The sequence below is a fragment of the Saccostrea cucullata genome, unplaced genomic scaffold (genome assembly GCF_032062105.1).
Source record: "Saccostrea cucullata isolate Sc308-1 unplaced genomic scaffold, CSIRO_AGI_Scuc_v1 ctg22678, whole genome shotgun sequence".
Classification (NCBI taxonomy): Eukaryota; Metazoa; Mollusca; class Bivalvia; order Ostreida; family Ostreidae; genus Saccostrea; species Saccostrea cuccullata.
Genome location: NW_026926119.1, coordinates 8,521 through 27,313, shown reverse-complemented (window position 1 = coordinate 27,313; position 18,793 = coordinate 8,521). Strand labels below are relative to the sequence as shown.

General features: G+C 35.9%; 1 protein-coding gene across 1 annotated transcript; it reads right to left on the bottom strand.

The window, feature by feature from the left end:
* Positions 1-8,648: 8,648 nt before the first annotated feature.
* On the bottom strand, positions 8,649-14,466 carry LOC134270831 (ATP synthase subunit beta, mitochondrial). The gene is made up of 10 exons (XM_062753077.1): positions 14,308-14,466; positions 13,254-13,433; positions 12,914-13,088; positions 12,553-12,674; positions 12,072-12,256; positions 11,320-11,478; positions 10,930-11,052; positions 10,242-10,454; positions 9,270-9,471; positions 8,649-8,945 (listed from the first exon to the last, which is right to left on the bottom strand). Exons 1-10 carry the CDS (start codon positions 14,423-14,425, stop codon positions 8,848-8,850), a joined length of 1,575 nt encoding a protein of 524 aa, XP_062609061.1. The 5' UTR covers positions 14,426-14,466; the 3' UTR covers positions 8,649-8,847.
* Positions 14,467-18,793: the final 4,327 nt, after the last annotated feature.

Below are 18,793 nucleotides of genomic sequence, written 5' to 3'. Positions count from 1 at the left end.
CGCACAAAAATACACAGAACTTCATGAATATTAAAAAAAAAAATAATATAAAAACCCAGAAGAAATTTTATTTTTTTCAGTGGCCTAAAAATGAATACATTATAACATGTTTCTTTTGCTACCTAGAATCGTCTTTGAAACAAGCTGAGATCGAGATAGTTCTTTTCTTTACAGGATTGATTTATAGGTTTCTGTTGTTAACAAAGATACATATATTTAATATGACTTTTTATGAGCCAATAATATGTGTATCAAATTACAAGATATCTTTATCTAATTACATAAATGTTTATTTCATAATATTGTCGAGAGAGAGAGAGAGAGACCGTCGATGAGAAATTAATGGATATTATATTTTACGCGGAAAAAATATTTTAGCCCCCTTTTCTTAAAAAAGGGGAAGGGATATGATTGGGTCCGTTCGCCCTATCTATGCCGCTGAACATTTGCAGGAGTCCGTTCGCGCCAACGGTCCGTTTTTGTTCGCCATATATCCCCATCGCTCTACTTTGATGCCAAGTGACCCTTGAATCTCAAGCAGGGGTAGCCTAAAATTTAAGAAGAATTTTATAGGAATTTTGATTTTAATAACCATGGCAACACGATTCAACTAAATAAATAAAACAATAAAGACAATAACATGTATTTAATTAACTCTGACTTATTCAGTGTAATCTGCTTGTGTGCTAAGTCATATTGAAATCAGACTCAAATTGTAAGTCTAGAGTAGTAATTACCGTTTTATAAGTACGAGTATTTCAAAGAAATTTCTGGACGAAGTTTTAGTAGCCATGGCAGCGTATTTACATGTTTACACCCCTTCCTTCTTCTCTCCTTGCATGCACTCCCATTCCTTTCCTTTCTGATTTCTCTGCACCCTTTTCCTTTTTTTGTATTGTATATTTGTTGGTTGTACATAACGTGTACATAATTTTGTCCTTTTGTTTGTGGTGTAAAGGACAATATTAATCTAAGTTGGAATAACTTGTGTCCAATCCCATTGATTGTGTTAATTCAGTAAAATGCTTGTTTGTTTAAATGCCAGTCATTAAATGCCATTCCTTAAAATCAAAAACAAATAAAGACTTGGACTTAAATCTGACCAAAGACTGCGGAAGGAATAGCATTTTGAAAGGGTATCAAAGGAATTTCTAATTTTTAGTACAAAAGCTCAAAAGCCCATACAGTTTTGGAGCAGAGCAAACATGGGCCTCTAAAACATCAGGCTCCGGGGCCATACAACATAGACAAGCTCACTTTTGATCTCAGTCTCACTTTTTTTCAAAGGAATTAATAGTAGAAAAGTGAAAAGTTTTAAGGCCCAGGAGCCTGAAGTGGGATCAGTTGCCATGGAGGAGAGAACATCCCCTGCCGACCGGCCACACCCGCTGTGCGCTCCATGTCATGATCGGGAAATAACGGAAAGATCCGTCGTCAATTCAGTGTAAAAAATAATAATGGACTAACAAGGAGTATGTTAATGATAGATATTTGCTGAGTGCTGACAAGGCCATTGTATCAGCCATCGAACTTATGAAATTATGACTTAAAATGAGACTCAGATAACCTTGCTTCATCAACTTCTTTGTCACCAACTGTATATATAATAATCCTCCTAAATAACTCTAGTAAGAAAATATTATTTCCTTGGAAGGTTATCTCTCTTATCACAGGGACATTTTACCTTAATATCATGGAACAGATTAAAGTAGATTCCTCAATAAATTATGCATTCAATACATGTTCTAGAGAGTTCCAAAATCCCTGATCCTTGGGCCATGGCTTTAAACTAGGGATGTCAATGAATAGTCGACTAACAGTATTCCACTGTCAGTCGAATGGACCGACGATCGAATAATGAAAAAAAAATTCGAATATTAATTATATAAATGCAAGAAAAAGGGATGGTAATGAAATTTTAATCTCAAAACTGAAAAAGGGTCCCTCCTAAAACTATACAGCTGCATAGTGTACGTCTATAAGAGCTCAAACACAGTCACAGTATATAGTTTTCCACATTGTACGTATGGAAAGTACAGTAATTACATACCGCGATAATTATTTCTCAATCACTGACTTTTTTGTTATTGTACGTAGTAAATTATGCAACGCTATACTGGACTATGAAAATTATTTAATTGACTTGTACCAATTATACTTAAAAACTCTAGGAATTTCGAATGCTTAGGAACACACAATATTTGCATAGCCGTGAAGTTTTAAAGTTCGATGATTATTAAAACAATAACCGTACATAAAAGACATTTTGGTAAATAGCTTTGTGGCAAGGCACTTTGAAAAAATTACGCACTTTGAAAAAATTTTTCAAAGTGCGTTAAAATTGGGACAATATCAACGCACTTTGAAAAAAAATTTCAAAGTGCGTTAAATTTGGGACCAACTCAACGCACTTTGAAAAAAATTTTTCAAAGTGCGTTAAGATTCTACATCAATATATTTTACCATGGAGACACTTACGCACTTTGAAAAAAAATCATATTTTAGTCATGGAAAAATTTTATTTGTTATTTTACTTATTTATCTTTCAAAAAACTACGCCTAACCCTAACCTCAAAAATGAATTGATTTACTCCTGTCGAAAAGAGGAGAAGACGGGTATAAGATCCCTCAGTCCAAATCTTTATCTTTCCAATACATAGGTGTCGGTAACAAACGGGGGAGGGGAGCAATAAACCTGAAAAGGGTATGCTGCATTTTCAATGCTTATACGATGTATATCTTTCCAAAATAAGTGGGGGGCTTAGCCCCCCATCCCCTCCCCTGGCCCTTCGCCCAGTCTCGATGTCTATGCTATACTCAAAGCATTCATATAATTATGTATACCTAACTGGTATGACGTTGAAAACTTTCAATAATAAATGAGTTAATTAAAACAGATGAAAACAAGAAATTTTTAAGTACAGTAAAACGTATGAGAGAGAAAGAATTTTCATAGTTTTGAACAATCAAATTGGCCCCTTTTTATTATGATAAATGCTAAGTTGCTTGAAGCTGTCCTCTGTTAGTGCCCCCTATACACCTTTACATCTACTTATCAAAGACTAGAATTAAAAAAAAGAAGAAACGAATTAATGAACTTAAACAATCGTCACTCATTTTTTCAAGACCCTAAATTTAATTTTTCCTTTTATTTTATCAAAACCTTAAATGTTTAAAACGTCAATATCTCAGGTCCTACTGTGACTTTATTATGAAAAAATTATCAAACCAGAATTTGTTTTTCATCATACCGATTATTTGAAGGAATATTGATCAATCTTTACATTTTTCTTCAAAGTGCGTTAATATGGTCGATATTAACGCACTTTGAAAAAAAATTATTTTTTTCAAAGTGCGTTAGCTTGGTCCCAAATTTTAACGCACTTTGAAAAATTTTTTCAAAGTGCGTAATTTTTCAAAGTGCGTTGTAACATAGCTTGGACAATCTTTAATTCAAAAACAAGTATTTAACATTTCATCGAAGGTGTGGATAGTGTGTGTTTACAATTCCCCATTTCCAATTTATTTCAGTTTTTTCAATTTATTTTAATTAATAAGCTTTCAAAAATACTGTGCTTTAGAAAAAAAAATGATCCGAATAGTCGACTATCGTTCGAATAATGCAATCGAATGTTCGACTAAGGAAAATTAATATTTTGACATTCCTACTTTAAACAAATGACCCATGGGTCACATCGCTCACCTGAGTAACTTTGTTCTTTATCAGATTTCCCTGTTTGTAACACCCGCCTTACCCCGGGGTCATGATTAGAACAATTTAGAATCTACAGTTTACCTCAGTACGATTTCACATAAGTTTTAGCTTTTCTCTCCCAGTGGCTCTTGAGAAGAATATTTTATAAAAATTCCTTTATAATTCAATGTAAAACTTGGATATCCTATTGTGGCCCGCCCTAACCACAGGTACTTGTGGACAGGACCCCCCCCCCCCCCCGATATTCAACCCCGGGGATTATTTGACAATTTTTTCACAATTTATATTTAGTACCCATAGTCAACATGTTTGCAATAGGAACCAATCGTCAAAACCTCAAAATAATCGCTCCACAAAAAATACCCTACTATACATTAAATGTATAGTAGGGTATTTTTTTGTGGAGCGATTATTTTGGGGTTTTGACGATTTGTTCCTATTGCAAACATGTTGACTAAGTGTACTAAATATAAATTGTAAAATAAATTTCAAATAAGCCCCGGGGTTGAATATCGGGGGGGGGGGGGTCCTGTCCACAAGTACCTGTGGCCCTAACCTTGGGGGTCATGATTTAAAATCTACAATACCCCCCAGGATGCTTCCTTTTAAGTATCAGCTTTTTGGGCCCAGTGGTTCTTGAGAAGAAGATTTGTAAAAAAATAAATTTCTTAAATATTTCAATGTAAAAATTGGACTCCCTTTTGTGGCCCGCCCTACCCTCCGCGGGGTGTGGGGGGTCCTTGATTTGAATAATTTAGAATCTACACTACCCCCGGATGTTTCCTCATAAGTTTCAGCTTTATCTGGCCCAGTGGCTCCAAAGAAGAAGATTTTAAAAGAATTTTCCTATATATTTCAATGTAAAACTTGGATTCCCTATTGTGACCTAGCCCTATCCCAGGGGGTCATGATGTGAACAATTAAGAATCTATACACTACCCAAGAATGCTTCCACATAGTTTTCAACTTTTGTGGCTCAATGGTTCTTGAGAAGAAGATTTTTTAGTGACCCCGCCCTATTTTTGTCTTTTCTTGATTATCTCCCCTTATTAGGAGACATGGCCCTTCATTTTAACAATTTAAACTTCCCTTCACACAAGGATGATAAGAATCAAGTTTGGTTAAAACTGGCACAATGGTTCTCGAGAAGAATTTAATTTTACAGACGGACGGATGGACAGCTAGACGGACGACGTACATTGGGTGCATGATCAGATAAGCTCACTTTCAAGAGCTTTCAGCTCAGGTGAGCTTAAAAATGGTTAAGGGTTCAATTTTTATCATCAGGTTCACATCTGACTCTTGAAGTCCAGGATTGAAGAAACATTATTTAGGTTATGCATTCGTTTTGATGATTTTAGCCAAACCCCCAGGCTTCAGGGGTCACATTTGTCCTCACCCTTCACTCACATATGCAATTTATAAAAATAGATTCAGCGCTAGATTCCAGATAAGAAACTGAACATTCTGAAATCTTTATACATAACCAATGACAAAATAAGCAATATGTCCTGGTAACGTAAAAGTTTAGTATATTCAGAGATCACATCCAGAAAAAATTGACTACAGACGGATAGGCAAAGTGATTCCAGTATTGATGTACTTTTGTTTGATGGGTTTTAATAACAGAACTTCTTCACTATCTTATTTTTCTTCCTAAAAATATATAACTTGAAAAATCACTCGAATATTTATATTGTCCTGTCTGTCTGTTTGTCCAGCTGTACATATTAATCTGTTTGTCCGCAAAAACTTTAATAACTTTTGATAGGTTTAGGCTATAGCTTTCACATCCCACATATGTATTCTTTTCACAGACAAGATTTTTTTCAGGTATAATCAAATAAAGAGGGCGAACAAGGTGTGGACAATCCCCCGATCTGAGATAAAATGTTTCTCAATTTCCAAAATTCACGGAAAAGTTATTTGTTACTAAAATAAAGTTCTCAGTAATGTCATTTTTAAAACATTTCAGTATTTTATTTTACTGAACGACTTATCATTTGATAATCTTTATTTCAAAGTTGACGGTTAAGCATATTTAGGTTTAGGAAAATGGGTTAACTAGAGCTATAAAAAATGAAATTTGAACATGAATGCGTCAAATTTCCATTCTTCGTTAACGCTTAAATGATGGAAACGTAAATGTGAAATCTATTTATGTGTAAAAAAAAATGGAATCTGAACCCATTCTATATGAAAATCGAACATTTCTGAAAAATGTGTGCTTCAAGAAAACCGTTCATTTAAATCACACTGACAGAAGGGCTTTCATATGTCACATAATTATGTAATCCTTGTGACAAGACCTCCCACTGGATACAAACTTTGACCCTTTGACCTTGGAGTTTGACCTACTTTTTTTTTTTCCCTTTTAACCTTGGCCATAATTTTTAAACGGTTAGAGCGAAAGGCTTTCATATTTCACATACTAATATGTAATCCTTGTGACAAAGCATTCCTTTAGATACAAACAACTTTGACTCTTTGACCTTGGAGTTTGACCTATTTAAACAAGAGATGTTTGTAAAACACTTATGCCCCCCTCCCCATAATAATTGAAATTTATCCAAGTCCATGGGGCATAACTCTGACAAAAAAGCTCGATCGTACCCAAAACAGAACTTGACCTAGATATTCTGATGATAAATCGGTATACCAAATTTCATTACAATATGTGCAACCTCTGCGATGAAAATGGACGGAGACTGCAAAAATTAGATTTTTTCCAAGTCCAAGGGGCATAACTCTGACAAAAAAGCTTGATCGTACCCAAAACAGAACTTGATCTAGATTTAGATATTCTAATGATAAATCTGTATACCAAGTTTCATTATAATACATGTATGTGAAACCTCTGCGAAGAAAATGAACAGAAACTGGAAAAATTGGAATTTTTCCAAGTCCAAGGGGCATAACTCTGTCAAAAAAAGGCATAATCATACCCAAAACAGAACTTGATCTAGATATTCTAATGATAAATCTGTATACCAAACTTCATTTTAATTTGTGCAACCTCTGCAAAGAAAATGGATGGAAGCTGATGGTGGACTGACTGAAGCAAACCAATATGCCCTCCCTTCTGTGAAGGGGGGGGGGGCAAAAAACTGTCATAACTTTTCAGTAGTAAGGACTAGGGCTTTCTTAATTCAAATATGCAATCCTTGTGACAAGACCTTCCTTTAGATACCACCAACTTTGCCTCTTGAAGTTCTACCTACTTTTAAACAAGAGACCCAAGGGTCACATCGCTCACCTGAGAAGCTTTGACCATGCTGTTCTTTCCTAGATTTCCCCCTTGTAATACATATTGTGACCCCAGCCTACCCCCAGGGGTTATGATTTGAACAATTTGAAATCTACACTATCCCAGGAAGCTTCCACATACGTTTCAGCTTTTCTGGCCCAGTGGGTCTTGAGAAGAAGATTTTTAAAGATTTTTCTATGAAAAACTTTGAGACCTTTTGTGCCCCCCCCCCTCCAGCCCCAGGGTCATGATTTGAATAATTTAAAACCTACACTAACCCAGGATGCTTCCACATAAGTTTCAGCTTTTCTGGCCCAGTGGTTCTCGAGAAGAATATTTTAAAATATTTTTCCTATATATTTCAATGTAAAACTTTGATTTCCCATTGTGGCCCCACCCAGCCCCGGGGTCATGATTTGAACAATTTAGAATCTACACTACCCTAGGACGCTTCCACATAAGTTTCAGCTTTTCTGGCCCAGTAGGTCTTGAGAAGAAGATTTTAAAAGATTTTTCCTATATATTTCTATGTAAAACTTTGATTCCCCATTTTGACCCTGCCCTGCCCTGGGGATCATAAATTGAACAATTTAGAATCTACACTACCCCAGGATGCTTCCACATAAGTTTCAGCTTTTCTGGCCCAGTGGTTCTCGAGAAGAATATTTTTAAATATTTTTCCTATATATTTCCATGTAAAACTTAGATTCCCCATTGTGGCCCCGCCCTACCCCCCGGGTTATGATTTGAACAATTTAGAATCTACGCTACACCAGGATGCTTCCACGCAAGTTTCAGCTTTTCTGGCCCAGTGGTTGTTGAAAAGATTTTTTAATGACCCCACACTATTTTTGTCTTTTCTTGATTATCTCCCCTTGTGAGGGGACTTGGCCCTTCATTTTAACAATTTAAATCCCCCTTTACCCAATGATGCTTTGTACCAAGTTTGGTCAAAATTGGCCCAGTGGTTCTTGAGAAGTCGAAAATGTGAAAAGTTTACAGACGGACGGATAGACAGACAGACGGAAGAACAGCTAGGCGGATGACGGACAAATTTGATCAGAAAAGCTCACTTGAGCCTTTGGCTTAGGTGAGCTAAAAACTCTAACCTTGACCATGGCATTTGAAGAGGTGGTGCTGGGGCTTTCATATTTCACAAGTGTATTTCTTGTTACTTTGAGTACCAACATATTACTTGCTTTTAATATAATAACCTTCACTTTAAGTTTCCATATAGGGGCCTCAAATATATCTCTCTTTTTTTTTTTTACACAATTAACAACTACCAGCATAGGTGTCAATGTTGACCAACATCAGCTTGAAAAGTTGGTGCCTATGAAAAATTTGCCTGGCAACTTATCATTTGCATTGACATCTGGCCTGGAGACCATAAACTGAGAACAGACTTAAGTCAAAATTTTGATTTTTTATTCTTTGAGTTCTGTTAAACGTATTTGCTTAAAAATTTGCAATTCTCTACAACACTTAAATTCAAATATTTGGTGTAAATTTTGTCTCATTATCAAAATTATTTCAAAAGTTATATTGATTTTAAATTCTGACTTAAGTCTGTTCTCAGTTTATGGTCTTGGGGCCTGAATTTTTAGAAGGAGCCAACTGGTGTCTTAATTTTAGAGGTCCCTTAGAAGAACCCTGTTATATTTCAGACAAAATCAAACACATTAATTTTATATTTAGTTTTTTTCAAAACATGTTTATTGTAGATTTGTAAGACCTACAACTTTTCATACATCACAAAATAGGTCACTTGGTCATTTTTATACATATCTGTTGTCCAATGTCACAGCACTAATATTCAATCATAAATTATATATTCCTAGGTTAAGAAGTCAGATCACCCTACACAGTTAATAACAAGGCTGCCTTAGGACTGTTCCTCTGCTAATCTGGCTGCTTTCTGGTCGACCTCTTCGATGTGTCCCACCATGTAGAAAGCTACCTCGGGGATGTGATCGTATTCACCTATAAGCATTAAATAATGTCAATCAGTGCCAATTTAGTCTCTATACCTGATGGTTCATCATCAAGCTTAACTCAGCTCAATACATACCGTATAAAATTTCATCAATTCAGAAATTTGAGAAATATGTCAACAAGAAAAGGCTTTTACACTGTACAAAAATCTACAAATTTTAAACTTCAATTTTTTTTTTTAACTTTGCAAAAATAATTACTTATGAAATGCCAAATATCTCTCCATTGTAAAATACTGCATATTATCAGCTATCTCTCTCTCTCTCTCAAATCAAGGCGGTATCGTGGAGGATTTTATCTGAAACAACTCACCATTTAATACTCTCTCGAATCCGGTGATGGTTTCTTTCAGTGGCACATATTTTCCCTCTTGACCTGTGAAGACTTCAGCCACCTGGAATGGCTGAGATAAGAACTTCTGGATCTTTCTGGCTCGGACGACGGTCAGTTTGTCCTCTTCTGACAATTCATCCATACCCAAAATGGCAATGATATCTTGTAGTGATTTAAAGTCCTGAAAAATCAATTACAGGTCAAATCAGCTTAAAATCTTTGTTTAGAATCAATACTAAAGATTTACTGGACTGTTTCTGTAACTATAAAAATGTTAAATTTAATTTATTTATGCAGATCTATCAAATCTACATCCAATCATTTTTAATAAAATGAAGCTACTGTTTTTTTTTCATTCATTGAAACCTCTGAGTTTTATCAGGCAAAGCTTAAAAAATTCTTTGTATGCAGTTGCGGCCTGTAGTATTTGGTAGGCATAATTTTTTTAAGTACCCACAAACTTAAATTCCCATGAACATCTATTTTGCAAGAATAACCTACAAATCATGTCCCCACAAACTAATAAAATTTTGCTTGCCCAAATATTTCCACAAGTTTCATGAGTTGCTTCTACTTCTATGTAAAAATTTTCTCAAAAACAGATAATTCATTGGCAATAAAGTACATTTTCTGTATATATTTTTTTTAATCAAGATATACCTTCCATGTCTGATCAAAAGGTATTGCTTTATCCATTGCTTATCAGTGTGTGAACTTAGGCAATGTCTTGAAATGAGTAGCCAAAATCTCTTTGAAAATGGCAGGGTGATATTTGAATACTAAACTACTAAAAAATATGTTTAATATTTTTAATTTATCATAATAAAATTAGCAATGCGGCTACCTCAAAACAGATGCGCGCAGGCCTGAGAACCAGAATTTCAATTTTAGGGAGCCTTATGTTTAATATTTAATAATAACAGAACCATTAAAGTTTACTATGTAACCTACCTGTAAGATTTTCTGTACACCACGAGCTACTCTGTAATGTCTCTCTCCTACAACATTTACATCCAGAATACGGGAATTGGAATCCAAGGGGTCCACAGCGGGGTAAATACCCAACTCAGCGATACCACGGGACAACACAGTGGTGGCGTCTAAGTGAGCGAATGTGGTGGCAGGAGCGGGATCTGTCAAGTCATCAGCTGGCACATAGATAGCCTACAAAGGAAAATTTAACTTTCCCATTATCAATGTCTTACACCGCACACGAGAGGACATAATTGCAAAATTTTTCATTCACAAAATACTGTAAATGTATTGTATACTGTAGATTCCTTATTTTTCGTGAGTACTTTTTATCGCGAACTTTTTCATTCACAAAACAATTTACATGATTTCAATGTAAATTACGTTAATTCTTTATAATTAGCTACAGTCTACGTTATTTGACGGAAAATGTTTTTGAACAAGTAAGTGTAGATCTATTTGATTTAGCGCATTTCTTAATATTCTTTTTTATTTATATATGTGCAAGACATTTAGCGTTGTACTTGAATTAGCAGAAGTATCTATTCGCCAAAATGAATGCATAGTCAAATGTAATATATTTACAGTACTTCACTTCCTTAAAATTTCAACTGATACTGAAGAAGTAAGTTGGTCCGTTGCCTCCTTGGTAAGTTGAGATATTTACCTGTACAGATGTGATGGATCCTTTCTTGGTAGTGGTAATTCTTTCCTGCATACTACCCATGTCAGTGGCCAGGGTTGGCTGATATCCTACAGCGGAGGGGATACGACCCAGCAAGGCAGATACCTAGTTTTATATCAAGAAATGAATCTCCAATTTCTATGAGAAAATTTCAAATTTTCACACTATATTCAAAACAGACATCTAAATTTTTTCTTTAATTTCATTAAACATGTTGAAGTTATAGGGGCCCAAATTTCATGCTTTATTTCAGCACACAATTATTTTTAATTAATTCATTTTACAGGACAGTAGAAAATTTTATGGAGTCTAAAGTTTTGAATTATGGAGTTGCTTAGTTAAAGAAATGCCGATATGGCTTCCTAAGTTCACCTCAGATCCTGCCTGTGTGAAACGGAAAATGTTGTCAATAAATAGCAGTACATCCTGTCCCTCCTGATCTCTGAAATACTCGGCCACTGTGAGACCTGTGAGAGCGACTCGAGCGCGAGCGCCTGGGGGCTCGTTCATCTGTCCGTACACCAGTGATACCTGTAATCATAAAATATCAGCCTTTTACCCCTTCATATTCCTTTGATAATGCGCAAAATAAAATTTGTTTGTTTGCAGTTGCCCACAGACCCACTGAAAATGCACCTGACCCAAACTCTTTTTAAGCCATTTTGTAATATTTTTTTTTCTTCTTCAATTTTCAGGATATTGAAACTGTTTCATTTTCAATTTTTGACTTTTGATTTTATCAATCAATGGAATGGAGCTTATTCATGTTTAGCAGGCCTACGAAAAGCTCTATCATTATTTATGTAACAAAAAATCTGAAAACAATTTTGTTTTCAAAAAAAAAAAAAAAAAAAAAAAAAAGAATGCCTACCTACCAACCCAGTAAAACTAACTGGCAACTATTTCATCATTTAACAAGCAAGATTTGTGAGGGTCACATTTTTATAACGAAGTATCCTTTTCCTCTTTAGAAAGTAACTTCATAAATAACTGCATTTCATTATTTACTATTAAGGTATGCTTTTCAATCTCATTAATAAATATTTGTTGACCAATCAGACTAATATACGAAATTTGTAAATTACTAAAACCAGTTCCTGTGAAATTGTATGCCAACTACAAACCTTGGAGGTATCATCTGTCAGACTGATGACTTTAGATGTGATCATTTCGTGGTACAAGTCGTTTCCTTCACGAGTTCTCTCCCCTACTCCGGCGAACACTGAGTAACCTCCGTGAGCTTTGGCGACATTGTTGATCAGTTCCATAATCAAGACAGTTTTGCCGACTCCAGCTCCACCGAAAAGACCTGTAGAGATATATATTGATAAATATAACCATTATAACCAATATACATCCTACAGTTTGGTACAAACACTTTTATAAACATCAGAAATTCATTTCAATGCCTAGGGGTTAAAATAAACTTTTAAAATCTACTTATTTCAACTGAACATAAAATGCCAAATAGGAAAAGTCCACACATTATAACTATTACAAACATATAATTTTTTTTTTCTCTCAAAATTTAAACATTTTATTTTTGCTTTTCTGTTTCCTTTATTATAATTTCTCATTACTACACAGATGTTTTATAATCCTTACCAATCTTTCCTCCTTTGGAGTAGGGAGCCAGGAGATCTACGACCTTGATTCCGGTTTCCAAAACTTCTTGTTCGACGCTCATCTCAGTGAAGGCAGGTGCTTCTGCGTGAATGGGCAAAACACTGGAAGAAACAACAAGACAGGGCTCTATTTCATGCACCAAATCGAACTTGTCAATAAATCATAGTTAAAAGAATAAGTAGAGTTTCAAGTAATTTAAAGAAAATACTCAGTGTTAAGGAAAAAAAAGAAATACACAGTTCACTTGGTGTTAATTTAAACTGCAACTTCAACAAACAAAATTTCCCTATGAGCTTCCACACAAAAAAGGGTATAAAAAAATTTAATTTAATAAACATACGTGTCAGTCTTTACTGGACCCCTCTCGTCAATGGGTTCTCCGATGACGTTGATAATTCTTCCCAGAGTTCCTCTGCCAACTGGAATTCTGATTGGGTAGCCTGTGTCGATACACTGTGCTCCACGCACCAAACCCTCTGTACCGTCCATAGCAATAGTTCGTACAACATTTTCACCTATCAAAAATTGATTTAAGAATTTTCTTATTTGTTCAGTTGAGGTTTAAGGCATGTGTTTTGTTTGAAGATATCTTATCATGTAACAGTACATAAATGGATTGGGCGGCAAGCATAGCCTACATAAGCCCCATTATTTTCTTTCACAATAAAAATGATATTTACCTAAATGTTGGGCCACTTCTAATACGAGTCTAGGTTGTCTGTCCTTGACCTCTAAAGCGTTGAGAATCTGGGGTAAGGTATCGTCGAACTGTACGTCCACCACAGCACCAATTACGGCCACGACGCGACCCTTGGATGTAGATGCAGCTGTTGCCTCTGCTGTAGCTGCATAGCGACGACCTGCAATAAATTAATTAGTTAAATTATAAACCAGGTCTTATCTATCTTAGAATACTTGTTGTTGAGAGCCAATGAATTAAATTGACAACTGACAAACACCTGCCCAACAAAATGAATGGTGACCTCAGTGTATTCCCTAAGAACCAGTTACCGCTTCAATTGACAAAAATGCCGCTTCGAAAGAAAAATTTGTTGTAAGGTCCACAGAGATTTTGTTCATAAACCTCGGCCTCTAGCCTGTTACAACTAATCTCTAACCCTTTACTTTGAAATAAAGGGAAAACACTGTGACCTTCAGACTGACTGTTCAAGTAACAACAAAGCTCCAGTTATATTTATCTCTTTTAGATCTTTGCTTTTATGATTCTAAAGTTACTTTCTTTGTAAAATTTTTTGTCTTCGAGCATGTTGAGTGTTAGCCCTTCAAGGGCAAGATTTATTCCCAATAACAATCCGAATTTCCTCGATTTCCTGTCAATCAGACCAGAGTTGAATGACATACAAAAATTCAATTGTACACATTTCAATGATAAAAGATAAGCGATTTTAATTAGTGCTTTTTGCTCAATAATGTTTCACTGTATTAAAAATAAAATCAACTAAAGATGAGACAACTTTTACAGGTGACCTCTGCAGGTCGACTGGATCTGGAAGATTTTGCTCCTAACTAACCCTATAACCCCAACAGAAAATGATACATATATGCATCGGAACGTCTCACAATATCTTTCTAATGAATTTGTATTATAAATAGGCATCAACAATATCAATTTTGGGGAGCAACTGCTGGAACCTTTGGGGTCAAAATACCGGCTACGTTATTGGGCTGCCACTTTTGCAATATAACTTGCCTCCTTAAATAAAGCATACATACGGTTAATGAAACATGATGGAACAGCTTTGTTTGCCTGGTTTAATGAAGATGACACAGAAACAGCGCTTTTCGAGGCATTAAACACCCCGGTCCACGCTTTTCTCGCTGCATGCATCATGGCGACAGTGCAAGGAGACCGGAGGAGATCTGTCACGTGAGCATAATATTGCACGATGGGAAAAATATAAAATCAAAGTACCGAAAGTACGGTAAGGTGAAAAAAATATACGCCCAGGTATCACAGCAATGTTGATAATTGCATGGAGAATTGCAGGAGGATTCTTTTCATCACTTTTTAGCTCACCTCAACTGAAATTTTAAGATATCTTTCCTGGTTAGTGGTCACTCCACTGTCGGATTTAAGGGGGGGGGGGGGAGGCAAGCTTCAATTAAGTGTTTTCAAATTATGACATGACTAATGTTAATGATGTCCCCGTAATCGAAGATTCGTCGGGTATATAGTTTTTGTCGTGTCTGTCCGTCTGTCTAGCTGTCTATTTGTCTGTTTGTCCGCAAAAACCTTTAACCTTGCCCAAAATTTTTGATCTAGTGGAGCTATGACTTTCATATTTCTAATGTATATTTCTTGTAACAAGGACTTTCTTTGGATACCACCAAAATTGACCTTTTAACCTTGAACTTGGAGTTTGACCCACTTTTACATGAAAATTCCAAACTTTTACTTTACCCATAACTTTTGACCGGTAGATACTAGAACTTTCATACTTCAAATATGTTTTTATGCCCCCGTAAACGAAGATTCGGGGGTATATAGTTTTTGTCATGTCCGTCCGTCTGTCTGTCTGTCTCCCTGTTTGTCTGTTTGTCCGCAAAAACTTTAACCTTTAACCAAATTTGACCGTTTGACCTTGACCTTGGAGTTTGACCCACTTCTCCACAAAAAATTCAAACTTTTAACTTGACCATAACTTTTGAACGGTAGATACATTTACTTGGACTTTCATATTTCACATATGTATATTCTTCGTGGCAAGACCTTTCATTGGATACCAAAACTTTGACCTTTTGACCTTGGAGATTCCCGTACGTATGAAAAAACTTTAACATCGGTCATAACTTTTGAACGGTAAGGGCTAGGGCTTTCATATTCACAAATGTAATCCTTGTGAAAAGACATTTCATTGGATACCAAAAACTTTGACCCTTTGACCTTGACCTTGGCGTTTGACCTACTTTAAAAACAAACCTTTGACTATTACTTTTTAAAAGGCCAGGGCTAAAGACCCTCATACTTCATATATGTAATCCTTGATATAAGACCTTTCATTGGATATCAAGAAATTTGGCCCTTTGACCTTGACCTTGGAGTTTGGCCTACTTTTTAAATACTTTAACCTTGGCCAGAACTTTTGAACGGCTAGGGCTAGGGCTTTCAAACTTCACATATGTAATTCTTGTGACAAGACCTTTCTTAAGAAAGCAACAATTTTGACCCTTTGACTTTGACCCTGGAGTTTGACCTACCTTTCAAAAACTTATCCTTGGCCTGATAACTTTTGAACAGATGGTGCTAGGGCTTTCATATTTCACAATCATATTTCTTTTGAGAAGACCCTGCTTTGGGTATTGATATATTTAATTTGCATTTAAGAAAAGTTTAATCCTTGCTATGTTGCTATATGGGGGCATCAGTGGTTCACAAACATGTCCTGTTTTTTTGTGGCAAAACCTTTCATTGGATACCAATACTTTGGACCTTGATCTTGGAGATTTCCGTATTTATGAAAATAACTTGAACCTTGGCCATAACTTTTGAAACAGTAATAGGGCAAGAGCTTTCATTCTTCATATACTTAATCCTTGAGAAAAGACCCTTCGATACCAAGAACGTTGACCCATTGATCTTGACCTTGGAGTTTGTCCTACTTAAAAAACAAACCTTGACCATAACTTTTGAAGGATTTGGACTAGGCTTTTAATACTTCGCATATTTAATCCTTGTGACAAGACCTTTTGTTTGATATCAAGAACTTTGACCCTTTGACCTTGGAGTTTGACCAACTTTTTAAAATTTTTAACCTTGGTCATAACTTTTACACGGATAGGACTAGGGCTTTCGTACTTCACATATTTAATCCTTTTAAAAAAGATCTTTCATATGGTATCAAGATTTTTTTTTTAAAACTTTAACCTTGGCCACAACTTTTGAACGGTTGGGGCTTGGGCTTTTATACTTCACATATGTAATCCTTGTGACATTAGACCTTTCTTAAGAAACCAACAACTTTGACCCTTTGACCTTGGAGTTTGACCTACCTTTCAAAAACTTATCCTTTGTCATAACTTTTGAACAGGTGGTGCTAGGGTTTTTCATATTTCACAATTGTATAACTTGTGAGAAAACCCTGCTTTGGGTAAGTTAAAATTTCGCCATGTTGCCATACCGGGGCATCAGTATTTCACAAACAATCACATATGTAATTCTTGTGACAAGACCTTTCTTAAGAAAGCAACAATTTTGACCCTTTGACTTTGACCCTGGAGTTTGACCTACCTTTCAAAAACTTATCCTTGGCCTGATAACTTTTGAACAGATGGTGCTAGGGCTTTCATATTTCACAATCGTATTTCTTGTGAGATGACCCTGCTTTGGGTATTGATATATTTAAATTGCATTTAGGAAAAGTTTAATCCTCGCTATGTTGCTATACGGGGGCATCAGTGGTTCACAAACACATCTTGTTTTTTGTGGCAAAACCTTTTATTGGATACCAGTGAACTTTGGACCTAGACTTTGGAGATTTCCGTATTTATGAAAAAACTTTAACCTTGGCCATAACTTTTGAACGGTAAGGGCAAGGGCTTTCATTCTTCACATATGTAATCCTTGAGAAAAGACCCTTCGATACCAAGAACGTTGACCCATTGATCTTGACCTTGGAGTTTGTCCTACTTAAAAAACAAACCTTGACCATAACTTTTGAAGGATTTGGACTAGGCTTTTAATACTTCACATATTTAATCCTTGTGACAAGACCTTTTGTTTGATATCAAGAACTTTGACCCTTTGACCTTGGAGTTTGACCAACTTTTTAAAATTTTTAACCTTGGTCATAACTTTTACACGGATAGGACTAGGGCTTTCGCACTTCACATATTTAATCCTTTTAAAAAAGATCTTTCATATGGTATCAAGATTTTTTTTTTAAAAAACTTTCAAAAACTTATCCTTGGCCTGATAACTTTTGAACAGGTGGTGCTAGGGTTTTTCATATTTCACAATTGTATAACTTGTGAGAAAACCCTGCTTTGGGTAAGTTAAAATTTCGCTATGTTGCCATACCGGGGCATCAGTATTTCACAAACAATGCATCTTTTGTACCTGTTTTTTTTTCTCTTAAAAATGTGACAAAGGAAATTGGTGTTAATCCGGGACAATGATCAAAGCGCCTCCGGGCAGATTAATTATAAATTGAACAGGTGTCAAGGACTTCAGAGTTAAAGACTTGAGTAAACATTTATCTCTGGACGATACAAATAATTGCTTAATTGATTGATAAATAACTCTATTGTCTCTATTGTAAATATTATGTAATTGTATGTAATTTGCTGTTTTGTACATTTTATTCAGTTATCGGTTGGCTTTCACCAAGACAGCCACGCTAGACATCGCTCTCGTCCGCTATATGGCGGAGCCTGTCCCCTTTGTTAATAAATCTGTTAAAGCTGCATATTGGAGTTCCGTATTATACATTAGTGTAGTGAATGCACAATTTAGACGGTTATATTTGGGGGAGAATCCGATCTTTCCCGCCCTCTCATTGCCAGTGAGTGCCTACCCAGTGACGCTAATTCCCCAAAATCAGCGTAATGGAGGTTCCCCGACCAGATAAATTTTGTGCGCACACCATCGCAGATGCGGATCTTTGGCTCCAAATGTTCAAGCTGTATGCATCATTTCGGCAATGGACAGATGTAGAGATCGTAAGAGCTTTCCCATTGTTTTTAGAACACTCGGCCATTGTGTGGTATATGGGACTTAACGCGGAAGTTAAGAGTAATTGTGAACATCTATTCAGTGCCTTCTTAGATCGTTACGGACCAACTTATTTTGACAAAAGTGATGCTATACAAAATTATTTCCACGCAAAACAGAAGCAAAATGAGTCCGTATCATCGTATCTGGCTAGACTCGAAAGATACGCGTTATGGGCCGGAGAAGGAGCACACAGATGCCTGAGCGCCGCGCTTACAAATGGACTGCGACCAGAACTAAGGCAGGATTTTTATCTACAGTATCACATGTACCAAGACCAGGACAAACCAGATGCAGTGAAAGCAGCCCGACATTCTGAGGGAATTCGCCGCTTCCGAGATGACATCGAGCGGGAGAAAAAAGAGGAGATAGAAAAAGCGGTCATCAACGCCTGTGCGAATGCAATAGACAAACTACAGCATTCAGTCAAAGGTATGTGTGATCAAGATAAAAATAAATGGAGTAGCACTAACTTTGATTCTAAATTCC